This window comes from Erinaceus europaeus, chromosome 3 (assembly GCF_950295315.1).
Source record: "Erinaceus europaeus chromosome 3, mEriEur2.1, whole genome shotgun sequence".
NCBI classification, from domain to species: Eukaryota; Metazoa; Chordata; class Mammalia; order Eulipotyphla; family Erinaceidae; genus Erinaceus; species Erinaceus europaeus.
Window position 1 is genome coordinate 15,693,345 of NC_080164.1, and position 16,066 is coordinate 15,709,410.

General features: G+C 52.0%; 1 protein-coding gene across 8 annotated transcripts in view; it reads right to left on the reverse strand.

The window, feature by feature from the left end:
- Positions 1 to 1,303: 1,303 nt before the first annotated feature.
- The window catches only part of DTNB (dystrobrevin beta), a 281,464-nt gene continuing 266,701 nt past the window's right edge, over positions 1,304 to 16,066 (reverse strand). For 7 of the 8 annotated variants that reach the window (XM_060186697.1, XM_060186693.1, XM_060186698.1 and 4 more), the window contains 4 exons: positions 15,849 to 16,008; positions 14,960 to 15,049; positions 3,434 to 3,466; positions 1,304 to 1,539 (listed from right to left, as the gene is read on the reverse strand). In XM_060186697.1, the coding sequence (XP_060042680.1) occupies positions 3,462 to 3,466; positions 14,960 to 15,049; positions 15,849 to 16,008 (255 nt within the window). In that variant the 3' untranslated portion in view covers positions 1,304 to 1,539; positions 3,434 to 3,461. The remainder of the gene's footprint in view (positions 1,540 to 3,433; positions 3,467 to 14,959; positions 15,050 to 15,848; positions 16,009 to 16,066) is intronic. The other variant, XM_016185410.2, reaches the window with a different exon arrangement.

The following is a 16,066-nucleotide window of genomic DNA, read 5'->3' on the forward strand; positions in this document are numbered from 1 at the left end:
CAGCTCTGGTTTAGGTGGTGCCGGGGATTGAACCTGGGACTTTATAGAGTCTCAGGCATGAGAGACTCTCTGCATAAACATTAAGCTATCTACCCCCACCTCTCTCTTCCTCCCTTTTGTTCTCAATTTTCTCTCTGCCCTATATAATAAAGTAGAAAAAGAAAGGCCACCAGAAGTGGTGGATTTATCATGCAGGCAATGAGCCCCAGTGATAATTCTTCTGTTAATAAAAGAAAAAGTGTTTAGAAAGAAATTCACTGTCAAAACTATGAACTTTGGGGCAGCGGGGGTGGGGGTGCTGCCGTGACACTCCTCGGTCCCCTGTGCGTGGCGCTGGGGTTGTGCCGGCCACCCTGGTAAAGGCTCGGCGCTGCTGGGTGCCGCGTCCCCCCAGAGCACTCCTTGGGAAGGCTCTCAGCCTTGGCTCCCCCATTCCGGGGAGTATAGCAACACCTGTCTGTCCGCGGTGCTGTGGACCCACTCAGGGCTGCTCTGCCACTGAGCACCGCGACGCACCCGGAGTCTCTTTCTGGAGCCCCCGCTGCCTCTCAGGCCAGTGTGGCTGCCTGGGGGCTGGGAGCCGAGGGCCGCTGAGCTCACCTATTTCACCAAAAGCCCGCCCTCGTGGAGTGGCCAGGGCGTCTGCAGGGCAGGGGTCTGTGGAGGGTATGTGCAGAGCTGTGGCCTCTCACTTCATCACAGCCACTGCCATTTATAAATATTTATAGCAGCCCTTCACTAAAAATAACATCCCGGGGTCCAGGAAGGGAGAAAAATACGAGGAAATCACCGGTTCGGGGATTGATCCTCCTGCAGGGTGGAGCCTGCACTGCTACTGAGCCCCCTGGCGGACACAGAGACACAGCCCTCCAGGGCTGCAGGCTCTGGCTCCTTGCCCCTCCCGTCCTCCCCGCTGCAGGACTGTGCTCCCTGCCCCTCCCCTCCTCCCCGCTGCAGGCCTGTGCTCCCTGCCCCACCCTCCTCCCCGCTGCAGGGCCGTGCTCCCTGCCCCGCCCTCCTCCCCGCTGCAGGGCCGTGCTCCCTGCCCCGCCCTCCTCCCCGCTGCAGGGCCGTGCTCCCTGCCCCGCCTCCCTCTTGGCGGTGGAGCCAGCGGAAGCCCGGCAGTGAGGGCTGCCGGGAGGCGCCTATTTTTAGCTCTGCGGCCGGCCTGGCTGCGAAGCTGCAGTGCTGAGCACCGGCTGGAGCTGCCTCGGCAGCGCGCAGGGGAGCAAACCTGCGGCTCTTAAAGGTCAAGGGGCCCGGCGCGAACCTGCGGCCGCACGCCCACACAGCAACACACACAGACGGTGCCGCTCTTTTCTCTTTGCCACCTCCCGGTGACTGCCCCTGCGGGGCGACACAGGCCCCGGGGAGTGTAGATGCGAGTTCATGCAGGGCCGGCCCAGAGGCCCCAGCTGCGCCCCGGCTCCGCTCCTGGCGGCGACGTCCGGCGGCTCCGGGGTCCTGTCGGGGGCGGCCTGGAGGGGATGCAGCTCCGGGAGGCCGCGGTCCTGGGTCCGCGCCAGCTCGCTCGGAGGCCTGTGCGGGGAGAGAGCTTATTCGCTCCCAGCCTGGCTTCTGCTGGTGCGGGTGGGGTGGGGACCTTATAAACTTGGGGAGTCAAAGTAAACAGTGCCCGGCCCCCACCCTTGTCTACTGGATTTCAAGGCTCTAGGAGAAGGAGAGGGAGACGGAGAGGGAGACCATAGCACTGAAACTTCTCCCGTGTGGTGGAGACGCCTGCCCATGACAGCAGGCGCACTATCCAAGTGAGCTGACCTGCTGGCCCGCTCATCCCCCTCGCAAAGAGGACAGGAGCACTCTTTTCGGGGGCTTTAGCCTCAGGGAAATGGGGTCAGAGGATACCAGGAGAGGGTCACTTATCACCTGCCTCATGTCTCACTTCTGGTCTGGGCAGAGGGCAGTTTAGGGGCTGAGCCCGCTCCCATTTTTTTTTCCCCTCCAGAGTTATTGCTGGGTTCGGTGCCTGCACCATGAATCCACCGCTCCTGGAGGCCATTTTCCCCCCTTTTTGTTGCCCTTGTTGTTGTAGCCTCGTTGTGGTCATTATTATTGCCATTGTTGATGCTGTTCGTTGTTGGATAGGACAGAGAGAAATGGAGAGAGGAGGGGAAGACAGAGACCGGGAGAGAAAGACAGCCACCTGCAGACCTGCTTCACCGCCTGTGAAGCGACTCCCCTGCAGGTGGGGAGCCGGGGGCTCCAACCGGGATCCTTACGCCGGTCCCTGCGCTTTGCGCCACATGCGCTTAACCCGCTGCGCCACCGCCCGACCCCCACCCGCTCCCATTTTAGGCTGGGCGCCTGGCTCCTGGGTAGTGGGCCTCAGCTTGTGTATTTGTGTGTACACAGCTGGCCTGACACACGTCCCTTTGTCTGTCCCCATCTTCTGTACGTCGCCAGGGAGAGTGACTGGTAACCAGCCACTCAAGGGCATCAACTCCTTGCTTGCATATGCCCTGAGCTTTGCAGAAGTCTCCTGGGTCCCTGGCTCTGTCCAGGCTGCCTGAAGGTGCGAGGGGGAAGGGAGGTAGCACAGTGTAACACAGGGGCCTGGGAAGCTACTTTCTGGCTCCCAGGGCCCAGCCCTGGCTTCTCTGCCCTGAAAATCTGCAGCCGAGGAAGACAGTTTGGCTTTAACAGCAAAACATGGGGTGAAGGGATAGCGGGAAATCAAAGAGAACTCTGATGGCTACACCGGAGGCCATCCTGGGGAAAAACAACTCTCCTAAAGGGTCCCTTCCTTTTAATGAGCTTTCCAGAACCCGCAAGATCCTGGGGCTAGAGCTGGGACCAGGTCGGAGGTCAAGGAGGAAAGTGAAAAGACCTCAGTCTATATAGGTCACCGGAGGTGGTGGTGTTTGTATATTTACTAACTGGTTCAGGAAATTAGATGCAGCTGGGCCAGGTATAGGGCGTACGTGTGTGTGTGTCCAGCGTGACCCTGCCTGGTGGGTGGGATGGGGTGGGTTACTAGCGCTGGCTGTGGGTGGGCAGCTGGGAAACTCCTGCCACGCACACCCTCACAGAGGCAAAGTCCCCAGAATGGGGTACAAGGTAGGTGGGGCCGGCAGGTATGCCTTGAGGGAGATGGTATAATTGGGAGTAGTTTTTTTCCTGATTCATTTTTTAAAAAGACCTATTTTCATATGAGAGACAGACAGAGACAGACAAGAGCACCCCTCAGCCCTGGCAGCTGGTGGCAGCTGGAACTGAACCCTGGGCTTCTGGGCCCTTGTACATGTACACCGCCTGCTGAACCCCTCCCTCACCTGCGACTGGGACTTTAAAGCCCAGTCCTGCCCAGCCCAGCACACCAGGACCACACTGGCTCGAGGGGAGTGACTGGAGAAGGGAGGCAGCGGGCCTGAGGTCTGGTGGGGAAGGGTTGTGGGGGGCACAGCATACTCACCCAGGGGGCGTTTGGTCCAGTTCCTCTGCTAACCTGTGAGCAGACACAACAGTCCAGGTCACACCAGGGTCCTCTCCCCCCTCTCTCCCAGACTTCTCCCCCTTCACCCACAGCTTGATGACCCACCCTCCCCCAACATCCCCCTGCCCAGGAGAAGGGGACCCCTACTGAACCCCCACACTCTTGGGGTTCAGTAGGGGTCAGGCTTGTCACCTCTCTGCTGAGGGGTGGTAACCCCACTCCTGCTCACCCTGGAGTTTTTTCCACACTGCCTGTACCCCCAAAGCCCACCTCCGGGCTCTTCAGTGCAGAGGAGAGGGCAGTCTGGGGGGAGATTCAGGACACGGAGCACTGGTGAGGCTGTGACAACATGGATGCGGGTCACAGTAGTCTGTGCAGCCTTGGTTACAGCACTCACTACCCAACCCCACCAAACTGCAGCCAGGACCGGGGCACGGGGCTCGGGGCTGTGAGCAGAGCTGATGGCCTGGCTGTGCTCACTGGGACTGCCATGGTTTCCTTCTCTCTGGCTGGAAGTCACTTCTCTCTCACGACTGGGAACAGCACCATTTCACGCCCAGACCCCGGCAGGATCAGAGGGACATCGTAAACACCCACCAGAGCTGGCTCCAAGGTGGCTGCAGTGACACAGCCAGAGTCAGGCCAGCAGTTTCTAAAACCTATCCGTTTCTCAGCCCGACTCAGCACTCAGGGAGGTCAGGTGGCAGAAATAAATGGACAGGAGCATCGAGAGTGAGAGGGGCAGAGAGAAGCTGGCAGGGTGACACGGGCTCTGACAGTGCCTGAGGCTGGGCGTCAGCTCACAGCTACCCACTCTGACACTCTGGGCCTGGGCCTGGGCCGCAGTCATGGTCAGGTCACTGTCTGCTTCCGGGGAGTGGAGGGAGGCTGAGGAGAGGCCATGGGAAAGGCTGGGGGAGAGGCCCAGGCAGCAGCTGTTACGTCTCCAGCCAAGAACATTCCACAGCAATGCCGGTATCTGGTGGGCGTGTGTGTGTGTGTGTGTGTGTGTGTGTGGGGGGGGTGTCTGCAGTATGTGTTTATCTCAGTCACCTCCTCCTCCATCACCTCCTGCTCTGTGGGGTCTGCAGCATGTGTTTATCTCAGTCACCTCCTCCTCCATCACCTCCTGCTCTGGGGTGTCTGCAGCATGTGTTTATCTCAGTCACCTCCTCCTCCATCACTTCCTGCTCTGGGGTGTCTGCAGCATGTGTTTATCTCAGTCACCTCCTCCTCCATCACCTCCTGCTCTGTGGGGTCTGCAGCATGTGTTTATCTCAGTCACCTCCTCCTCCATCACCTCCTGCTCTGGGGTGTCTGCAGCATGTGTTTATCTCAGTCACCTCCTCCTCCATCACTTCCTGCTCTGGGGTGTCTGCAGCATGTGTTTATCTCAGTCACCTCCTCCTCCATCACCTCCTGCTCTGTGACCCTCTACCTTCGTCCCAGCCCCCTGCTGGTGTGGGGGACCCAGTCCTCTCCATGTTTCTCCACAGTATTTCCAAATCTTTCAAACCTTGCTGCCTTCTGTGCCTGACTCCCTGCGTCCTTTCCAAATATGTCCTTGTCCTCGCTGCACCACAGCCATTGCCCACAGCCTCCCAGTCCCACTCTGGCTCCCTGCCACTCAGGCACCTGCAGTCTGTTTTCCTGCCCGTCCCAGCCTGTCCCTCACCATTGCAGCGTCCTCGCTGAGGGACTCCAAATGCCTGTCATTCCTTGCGGGCTGTCACTGCTCAGACCTCCCTTCCCAACATGGCTTCCTTGCTTTATCTCTCACCCTCCTTGCTCCACCGACCTCCCACTCCTTTGTTGTTTTATTCCTACCCTTCCTGAAGATTCATTTCACTTCACTGACTCTGCTCAGCCTAAAGCAGAAGTGCCAGGGTTAGAGACAGCTGGCTGAACCCAGGCCCTGTGGTTTCTGCCCATGTGCATCATGTAACTGTTAGAAGCTTCTTCTCGAATCCCTCCATCCTGGGGCTGTGAAATCCAACATGGAACGTGCGTTAGGTGCCAGCAACCAGTGGGCATGCTCACACCCAGACAAGACAACTGTCACCAGTGGAGGGTAACAGGAAACACCGAGTTAAGAGCAGGAGGTTTAGAGGTAGAAAGACCCAGTTCAAATCCAATCCCCGCCACTCTGTAGCTACAGTGTACATTTCTCTAAGCCTAGCTCCCTCTCAATGAAACAGGACATTATTAGAGATCTCACAGGGCACTCAAGGAAATCACTGAGCACTGCTCTTTGCCTACAAGTATTAAACAGGTTTTCTATTTGGGTGCCTCTCATATTGGGATCATATAAATTGATGATTATGTCTTCTTGTTGGACTGCTCCTCTGACCAATAGGCAGTGTCTATCTGTCTCTTATCACTGTCTCTGCCTTGAAGTCTATTTTGCCTGACAGCAGAATAGCTGTTCCTGCTCCTAGTCTGCGTCACCTTATTCCAGCCTGTCACCCAGAGCTTCTGTCTTTTTCTTTTCTTTTCTTTTCTTTCTTTCTTTCTTTTTTTGGTGTGTGTGTTTGTGTTTTCTGGAGACATAGAATAGATGGATCTTTCTTTCTTTCTTTTTTTTTCCCCTCCAGGATTATTGCTGGGGCACTGCTTCTAGAGGCCATTTTTCCTATTTTGTTGTCCTTGTTGTTGCTATTGTTGTTGTTGGGCAGGACAGAGAGTAAATCGAGAGGGATGGGGAAGACAGAGAGGGGGGAGAGAAAAATAGTCATTGGCAGACCTCCTTCACTGCTTGTGAAGTGACCCTCCTGCAGGTGAGGAGCCGGGGGGCTCGAACTGGGATCCTTATGCTGGTCTTTACGCTTCACGCCATGTGCATTTAACCTGCTGTGCTACCACCCAGCCCCCTGGATCTTGTTTTTATTTTTATTTATTTACTTTCCCTTTTGTTTCCCATGTTTTTTTTAAATTGTAGTTGTAATTATTATTGTTGTTATTCATGTCGTCATTGTTAGATAGGACAGAGAGAAATGGAGAGGAGGGGAAGGCAGAGGGGGAGAGAAAGATAGACACCTGCAGACCTGCTTCACTACCTGTGAAGCGACTCCGAAGGTGGGGAGCCAGGGGCTTGAACCAGGATCCTTACACACGCTGGTCCTTGTGCTCTGTGCCACCTGTACTTAACCCGTTGCACTACTGCCCAACTCCCTGGATCTTGTTTTTTTTTTTTCTTTATTGGGGAATTAACATTTTACATTTGACAGTAAATATAATAAGTTTGTATATGCGTAACATTTCCCAATTTTCCATATAACAATACAACCCCACTAGGTCCTCTGTCATCCTATTTGGACCTGTATTCTCCCCCCCACACACACTAGAGTCTTTTACTTTGGTGTAATACACCAATTCCAGTTCAGGTTCTACTTGTGTTTTCGCTTCTGATCTTGTTTTTCAGCTTCTGCCTGAGAGTGAGATCGTCCCATATTCATCCTTCTGTTTCCGATTTATTTCACTTAACACGAATTTTTCAAGCTCCATCCAAGATCGGCTGAAAACGGTGAAGTCACCATTTTTTATAGCTGAGTGGTATTTCATTGTGTATATAGACCACAACTTGCTCAGCCACTCATCTGTTGTTGGACACCTGGGTTGATTCCAGGTTTTGGCTATTACAAATCATATGTGTACACAGATTTTTTTGGATGGGTGTGTTGGGTTCCTTAGGATCTATCCCCAGGAGAGGAACTGCAGGATCATAGGGTAGGTCCATTTCTAGCCTTCTGAGAGTTTCCAGACTGTTCTCCACAGAGGTTGGACCAATTGACATTCCCACCAGCAGTGCAGGAGGGTTCCTTTGACCCCACACCCTCTCCAGCATTTGCTGCTGTTACCTTTTCTGATGTATGACATTCTCACAGGAGTGAAGTGATATCTCACTGTTGTCTTTATTTGCATTTCTCTGATAATCAAAGACTTGGAACATTTTTTTCATGTGTTTTTCGGCCTTTTGGATCTTTTCTGTGGTGTGGATCTTGTTTTTTAATTCATTCAGTCATTCCGCATCTTCTGGTTGGTGAATTTAAGCCATTCACATTTAGAGTGATTACGTGTAGCTTACTTAGAGACATTCTGGTTTCTGCTTTGAGGTTGTTTTATGTTCTTGTTGATTCTTCTCCTGTTTGCTTCAGCTTGTTACTTTGAGTGGATGGTATTCTCTGATGGTCTTGCCTACTATATTTATCTCTATGCTATATTTTGGTTTGTGGTTATCTTGAGTATTGTGCCTAAAATATCTACAGAAGTCTTTTTTAAGTTGGCCTTGGTCAACTTTTTAAGCTGCTGGTCCACTTTACTCTCCCTTTCCTGTGTCCATGTTTTTTCCCTGCCACTCTTGTTGGTGTCCCTGGTTCTATTATACCACTCATGAACTCAGTAAGAGTCAGAATTCCTTTCCTTCTTTTCTCTGGGACTCCTTTTAGTAATTCAGGCAAGGCAGAATTGCTAGTGGCAAATTTCTTCAGCTCTGTATGTTTGAAAAGATCTTTCCTTCTCTCTCATACTTGAAGGATAATTTAGCAGGATATAGTATTCATGGCTGGCAATTATTAGTTTTCAATATATTTTTTATTATATTTATTTATTCCTTTTTGTTGCCCTTGTTGTTTGTTTTAAGTTTTTAAAAAAATATTTATTTTATTTATTTATTCCCTTTTTGTTGCCCTTGTTGCTTTATTGTTGTAGTTATTATTGTTGTTGTCATTGTTGGATAGGACAGAGAGAAATGGAGAGAGGGAGGGGAAGAAAGAGAGGAGGAGAGAAAGACAGACACCTGCAGACTTGCTTCACCGCCTGTGAAGCGACTCCCCTGCAGGTGGGGAGCCGGGGTTCGAACCAGGATCCTTAAGCCGGTCCTTGTGCTTTGTGCCACCTGCGCTTAACCCGCTGTGCTACAGCCCGACTCCCTGCCCTTGTTGTTTTATTGTTGTCACCATTGTTGGATAGGACAGAGAGAAATGGAGAGAGGAGGGGAAGACAGAGGGGGGAAAGAAAGATAGACACCTGCAGACCTGCTTCACTGCCTGTGAAGCGACTCCTTTGCAGGTGAGGAACAGGGGGCTCGAACTGGGATCCTTTCACCAGTCCTTGCGCTTGGTGCCACTTGCACTAAACCTGCTGCGCTACCGCCCGACTACCTATTTTTCAATATTTTGAATAAGGCATTCCACTCTCTTCTTGTATCTAGGGTCTGTGATGAGAAATATGAAGAAAGCCTGATGGTTGTACCTCTATATGTCAGTTTCTTGATTTCCCTAGTAGCCTGCAATATTTTTTCTTTGTCCTTGTTTTTGGATAGTTTTTCTATTAACTGTTTTGATGTGTGTAATTTTGGATTCAGGAATGTGAGTGCTTATTTAGCTTTCTGGATACTATGTTTTGAACACTGCCTGGATGCGGAAATTTTTCTGCTATTTCTTTGAATATGTCTTTTGCTCCTCTCTTTTTCCTTGGGGAATCCCAATAACTCTCACATTCATCCTTCTGATGGAGTCTGCTATTTCATAAAGTAATGCTTCATTTCTCTATACCTTTCCTCTTCAGCAGCTTTAAATTCATAGTGTGGTGACTGCATCTTCTAGCTCTGACATCCTCTCCTCAACCTGATTTAGTCTGCTTTGTAGGCATTATACCTGAGCCTGAACTGCATTCAAAGTGTCCTTAAAAAAAAAAGATTTTATTTATTTATTTATGAGAAAGATAGGAGGAAAGAGAGAAAGAGCCAGATGTCACTCTGGTACATGTGCTGCCAGGAACTGAACTCAGGACCTCATGCTTGAAAGTCCAGTGCTTTATCCACTGTTCCACCTCCGGGACCACTCAAAGTGTCCTTTACATCCTGCAGCTCTGCTTGGAGTTATTCCTTCTTATTTTATTTTTGTTCAGTTTTACATCAAATTGTATTTGGATTTTTTCCTTTGTGTTTTGTAACTCTTTGGTGAAATGTTCTCAATTCTCTGATATGTTTGTGCATGTTAAGCTTACATTCTTGAACTGACTTCATAATGACTTTTCTAAATTCTGACATTTTCTTCCAGGTTTTTGCACATCTGATTGCCTTATGTAGGTTCTAACATGGCTGTTTTTTTGGTACTTCTAAGCTTGTGCATTTAGCATGGTTTCTGTTGTTGAGCTGGCAGGAGGCACTATGGCGACAGTACTTAGTTTCCCTATTTATATGTCATGTTGGGGTAGTGGGAGGGGTCAGTCTAGTGCCTGTGATGTCAATATAGGGTGTTGCTGAGGACTTATTCTGATGCAGTCTCCGCCCCCAGGTTTTTCTATGCCCCGCTAAATCCTAGAGTGCCCCCTTTCAACCAATCCTGGCTCCGCCCCCAGGTTTTCCTATGCCTCGCTAAATCCTAGAGTGCCCCCTTTCAACCAATCCTGGCCCTACACGTCACCCCTGGTTGTCGCCCAATAAAAAGCCCCCTCACCTCTCCCTTACTCTCGAACTCAGAAACTCTCGCACTCTCGCACTCTCGAACTCCGGAACTCAGGAACTCTGTCACTCGGGAACTCAGGAACTCTCGGACTCCGGAACCCTCTCCCAGGGTCCCTTGGGGCGGGGCCAAGCAGGCCCGCGAAATTAACAGGACTCATCCAATTCTCTTGGAGGGGGAGGGCTAGAACAAGCCAATGTAAAGCATACGACAATAGGGTCTTGCTGTCATGTTTCCAGCCTCTGGGAAATAACAGCATGGGAGATTTGCTTCTTCCTCATTGTGCAAAGAACACATGGGATGTGGTTCGGGAGGTGGCACAGTGATAAAAGCTTTGGACTCTTTAGCATGAGGTCCTGAGTTCAATCCCTGGCAGCACATGTGCCAGAGAGATGTCTGGTTCTTTCTCTCTCCTCCTATCTTTCTCATTAATAAATGAATAAAAGCTTAAAAAAAAAAACCAAACAAACACATGGGCTTTTATCCTAGTTGTCTGCTGGGGCCTGAACAGACGACAATGCTTTCTTTCTTTCTTTTAAAAAAATATTTATTTATTTATTCCCTTTTGTTGCCCTTGTTGTTTTACTGTTGTAGTTATCTTCGTTGTTGTCATTGTTGGATAGGATAGAGAGAAATGGAGAGAGAGGTAAAGACAGAGAGGGGGAGAGAAAGACACTGCAGACCTGCTTCACCGCCTGTGAAGCGACTTCCCTGCAGGTGGGGAGCCGAAGGCTCGAACCAGGATCCTTACACCGGTCCTTGTGCTACTGCGCAACTCCCCAAAGCTTTAGTTCTTGACCAGGTTTTTGCTTAAACACTGATAGTCCTTGTAGGCAGTTCAATATCCTGATGCTCTGAGTTCCCAGGTTAAGCACCCAGAAATTGCCTGCCTTCCTGCCACCACCAATGTGCTCTGCTGTGCAGCTATCAAGATGCCATTAAGAATGGCTTAAGTTCTGAGACTGTCTCCCTCACCCCTTTTTTCTATCCATTGACCATGCATGCCTGCACCCACCTGTGGCTAAGTGAGTGTCTTTGGAAGTTCCAGTTGTAATTTGGTGAGTTTTCAAGTGACTTTTTGTTGCTTTAACTAGTTGATCAGGGAAGCAATGTAAGGTAGCTGCTACTCCATGGTCATGCCTATGGAAGTCAAGTAGGATTTAGATACAATAAAACTGGAGGGCATTCTTGTTTGTTGTTGATACTTTTATTACGTTTAGTTCTTCCATGATGTCACTGGACTATCCTGTCCACAACATTCTTTCTTTGCAGAAGCCCTTCCTATGTTTTTAAGTATGTAGAGTTTGGTGGTTAGCTATCCCTCCTATTTTAGCTCCTGTTTATACTGCACTTTTTAGTCTTTCTTCCCTGTATTTTAACGTGCTCAGTCAGGCGTGCCACTGCCAGGCCCCTGATTCCCTGTATTTTAAATTCCTGGAGGCAAAGGATCACATTCTTTGTTTAACTGGCACCTACTTTCTGTGCTCCAACCATCCATCTCAGAACCAGGAAGCTTCTGATGACTGAACGCTAGACACCCACCTCTGGAGGGAGGCTGGGAAAGGTAAGAAGAAGGAACTGTGGGGGTACAGAAGCTTTGGGGGCAAGGTGTCAGTAGGAAGGAAAGCAGAAACAAAGGGGAAAGGGACTTCATGGAGCGGGGAGGTGACAGAGCTCTGGCTCTCATTCAAACCAGGGGTCCTGCCAAGCAGTCTTTCCCTCTGTCCTTCCCATTCTGCACCGTGCCTTCCTCTTCCTCTGCACCTTCCTGTGAAAACAAGTCCAGGGAGGCCAGTGACCCTTCCGCACAGCACAAGCCCTGGAAGAGGGTGAAGGGAGGGTGAAGGAGGCTGGGATAGGACTCTAGCTCAACACTCTTGGCTGCAGGCTTCCAAAGGTGCTTAAAGTCCCCCAGGCTATACCTCATGTGATCCACACCCCAGCACTGCGTAACAGAGAGCCTAGAAGGTGGTGCAGTGGATAAAGCCTTGGTCCTGAGTTCAGTGCCTGGCATTGCATGTGTTGGAGTAATGCTCTAGTTCTCTCTCTTTCTCCTTTCACTTAAATAAACAAGAACAGAAGCAAGGAAACAAGCAGCAACAAACAAAGGAGTCGCCTGCTAACTCAAAGCCCCCAGAAGCAGAGCTATCTGATGTCACCAACCCTGCTGCTGGCTCTGTCCCTGGTTTCTGCCCCTTCTATGTGGCTGTTTTCCTTGTGGTGACAACAACTGACAGGGACACATCCAACAGCGGGTGATTAGGTTCAAGAAAGCAGCCACAGAGGTGCAGAGTGGAGAGTGCCCAGACTGACACGAGCATGCACGTGCGCATGCACACGTACACATGCTTCAGAGGTTTTAGCTGACAACACGCTGAGCAAGACTAGGCAGCGAGGGAAGTTAATGTCCCCAGCACCGTCCCCCGCCCCCAGACCCCTGTGCTCCTCAGGAGAGAGGGAAGAGTGCACAGCCCTGCAAACATTGAGAAGTGGGGCTTTGAGACAGGAAGCATTGTGCTGTGGACAGGCCGGTGGGGTGGAGGTGGAGGGACAATGAAAACCTGTCCTATGAGGAACAGCAGGAGGAGAGAGCCTGAGAGCTTCCCTGAGGGCTGTGGAGTGTGGATTTCATATCCGGGCCTGTGTGGGGCTGTGGCAGTGAATGGTTAGAGCAGAGGCTTAGGGAGTCGGGCTGTAGCGCAGCAGGTTAAGCACAGGTGGCGCAAAGCACAAGGACCGGCATAAGGATCCCGGTTCGAGCCCCCGCTCCCCACCTGCAGGGGAGTCGCTTCACAGGCAGTGAAGCAGGTCTGCAGGTGTCTGTCTTTCTCTCCTCCTCTCTGTCTTCCCCTCCTCTCTCCATTTCTCTCTGTCCTATCCAACAACGACAACAACAATAATAACTACAACAATAAAACAACAAGGGCAACAAAAAGGAATAAATAAATAAAATAAATATTTAAAAAGAGCAGAGGTTTAGTGCTCTCTAAGGTGGATTTATTTTTTTTAATTTTTTAAAATTTTTTTCCCTTTTGTTGCCCTTGTTATCATCGTTGTTGTAGTTATTATTGTTATTGCTGTCGTTGTTGTTGGATAGGACAGAGAGAAATGAAGAGAGGAGGGGAAGACAGAGAGGGAAGAGAAAGATAGACACCTGCAGACCTGCTTCACCACCAGTGAAGGGAACCCCCTGCAGGTGGGGTGCCGGGGGCTTAAACTGGGATCTTTACACTGGCCCTTGTGCTTTGTGCCACGTGTGCTTAACCCACTGTGCTACCACACGGCTCCCAAGATGGATTCATTTTTATGGGGGTAGGGTGAGAGAGGCCAGAACACTGCTCAACTCTGGCACTGAACCCAGAACCTCTGAGGTCTCAGGCATGCAAGCCCTGTGCTCTAAAGCTGAGCCATGTCCCTAGTTCAGCTTACTGTTCTTAAGACCTAAGTTCAGGGGCCCACTGAGCCCCTTTAAGTGGTACAGTTCCAGGCACATGGCTATTCTGACACACGTTCATGCCATTTCTAAAGTCACAAGGCTGGACAAGGCCTCTGAGGCATCATCCTTTCCCGCCACAAGTCCAGGATCCCCAGACAGGTTTCATTTCTGTGAATAAGTCAGTCCCTATGTGCTTGTGTTTAGTGCTGTCCAACCACGTGGTCCTGGTATGGTGAGCTCCTGAGTCAGTCATTTTGCATAAACCCTGACAGGCAGTCATGAGGCATAAAGGTAGTTCACTTGTAAGGCCTGGAACTCCCTCAGAAATTCCCTCTAAAAGTGGGATTTCTGGCTTCTGTGGAGAGCTATAACCAGGAAGGGACTTTCTAAGCACCCTAGTCCCCTCTTCTGTTTGTGTGGAGTGGGTAGTGCTTCTGACAGGGACTGAGAAATAGGATCAGAGTGGGGACAGGCCACTGAGGTGCTCCTGGGTGGGAGACCTGCCATCCCACAGCAACCTCACTGGAAAACCACCAGGCTGCACACCTGCTCGAAGACAGGCAGACCTGAGAGAGGACACTAGCCTGGCCCCATGACAGCAGTGCAGTGCAGTGCAGTGCAGTGCAGGTGTGTGCCTACTCTGACTACATCTGGAGAAATGCCCAAGGCTTGCAGGGACTGGTGGCACCAAGGTATGTGTTTGAAATGTGTGTGTGTGTGTGTGTGTGTGTGTGTTGTCGTCCAGAGGAAGTGCCTGTGTGCTCACCTACTGCTGCTAAGCTATATTCCCAGGCATGTGAAAGCAGTGTTAGGTGAGAGGAAACAAGTGAGGTGCACCTGTCCAGGTGGCCAGGGACACTTGGGAATGGAGGGGCCGTTCATTCCACACTAACATGGGGGTCTTACCACTGTGGACAAACTGGTGAGTATCTGGCAGCTACAAAGCAGATGGAACCGTGGGAGTTCCCGAAGACATAATGCTATGTGAGTGGCCCTTTTTTCACTCATTTCCAGGTTTTATGTAAGGGGGAGAAAGTGAGGAAAATCCCCCAAATAGCAAAGTGGCAGAGAAAGAAGTCATAGATAAGGCCAAACGCATGGAGTGAAGGAAGCAACGGGCTCAGGTCACAACTCCAGGTGAAATCAGAACCTAGCTGTGGGCAGGAGGGGGGAAGGGGATTTCAAAACCAAGTCAAACAGGAGAGAGGAGAAAGGCAGCTGGGAGCAGGTCCAGAAGCTTTGTGGCTCATTCAGTTCCAGTCATTCAGGAAAGCTAGAAAGAGAGAGAGAGAGAGAGAGGGAGAGAGAGAGAGAAAAGAGGGAGAGAACATGTGTGAGAGCACAAGTGAGTTCAGTGAGGCCTAGCGGAAGAGCAGCTGTGGACAGAACGCAAGTGTGAGGCCACACAAGTGTCCGAGGGCACTGGGGTCTGAATCTCCTCGGTGTCTGCTCCACGGCTGTGCTCCTGAGAGGATCTGCACATGGACTTATGTCTGTGTGGTCAAGCATGGGACTGAGGCTGGGCGAGGGCGTCCGCCGTGTTCCTGGAAGGCAAGAGGCTAAGCTGCGGGTGAGGTGAGGCGATGGGGGGGGCTCTGGCGTCACCTGAGTACAGCTCCTTCACCAGGGAGGACATGGTGTTGGTGATGGAGTCAGCAGCCACCAGCAGGTCACTGTGGAGGTTTCTCCTGGCACCTGAGGAGAGTCAGAGGTGACGATGGCAGGTGGGTGGGCTTGGGGAGAAGAGGACAGACGGGTCTGTCTGACGGGTCCGAGGCACACCTGGGGAGTCAGCCCCCTTCTGAAGCTCTTGCCTGCCAGAGGCACAGGAGCAGGAGGCCCCAGTCCTCGTCTCCACTCCCCACCCCTCCCAGAAGAGCTGGACCTGCCGAGCCTGTGCCGCTCAGCCACCATTCAGACTCGGGTTCCAGAAAAGCGCTGCCCCCAGGGGCTGCTCGCCTGACTGGGCTCCTCTCTGCAGCCTTGCCGCCTTCATGCCCCTTGTCTCAGTCCCACCGCGACCTGCCTCACTCATCCATCCCCAACTCCAGGGCACTGCTGTCCCCGAGCTCCCCCGACAGCTGTGGCAGCCTCGGGCTGAAGGGACCTTCGGCAAGTCTATTTCGAGCGCGCACCACTCCTCCCCTTTCAGCTTGCCACAGAGACCTTCCCCGGCCAGGCGCAGGGCTCTGGGAATGACTCCATCCAGTGCTCTGGAGGAGGCAGAGTCCAAAGGATGAGGCACAGGCGTGTCCCACGGCCGGAAAGAAAGAGCAGAAGCTGGGAGGCCTGCCGGCACACACCGAAAGCCTAAGACCCCTGCAGAGGCTGGCCAGGGATGAAAGGGGCCGGCATGTGACTTACACCAGGTGTGCACATCGGGCCGGCCTTCCAGAGCTCAGCTAGCGCATGAAGACTCTGGCAAAACCTCAGTAGGAAGTTCTCCGCGTTTCCAGCCCACTCACCGCCCTCCCATTCTGCTCCTGGGACTCACCTTGGGCGAAGGCCTCCTGCATGTCTCCCCCCACTCCGCCCAGGAGCTCCTGCGGGCAGTGGGTAGGGGTGGAGCCGGCTGAGGTGGAGCGCACGGGCATGGGCATCGGGCGGCCACTGCCGTGGGTGGGCGACGTGCGGGGTGACCCCGAAGCCTGTGCCTGGGAGAATCAGAGAGAGAGGACATGTTTTCTTGGGGAGAAAGTTCCAGGGGCAGCA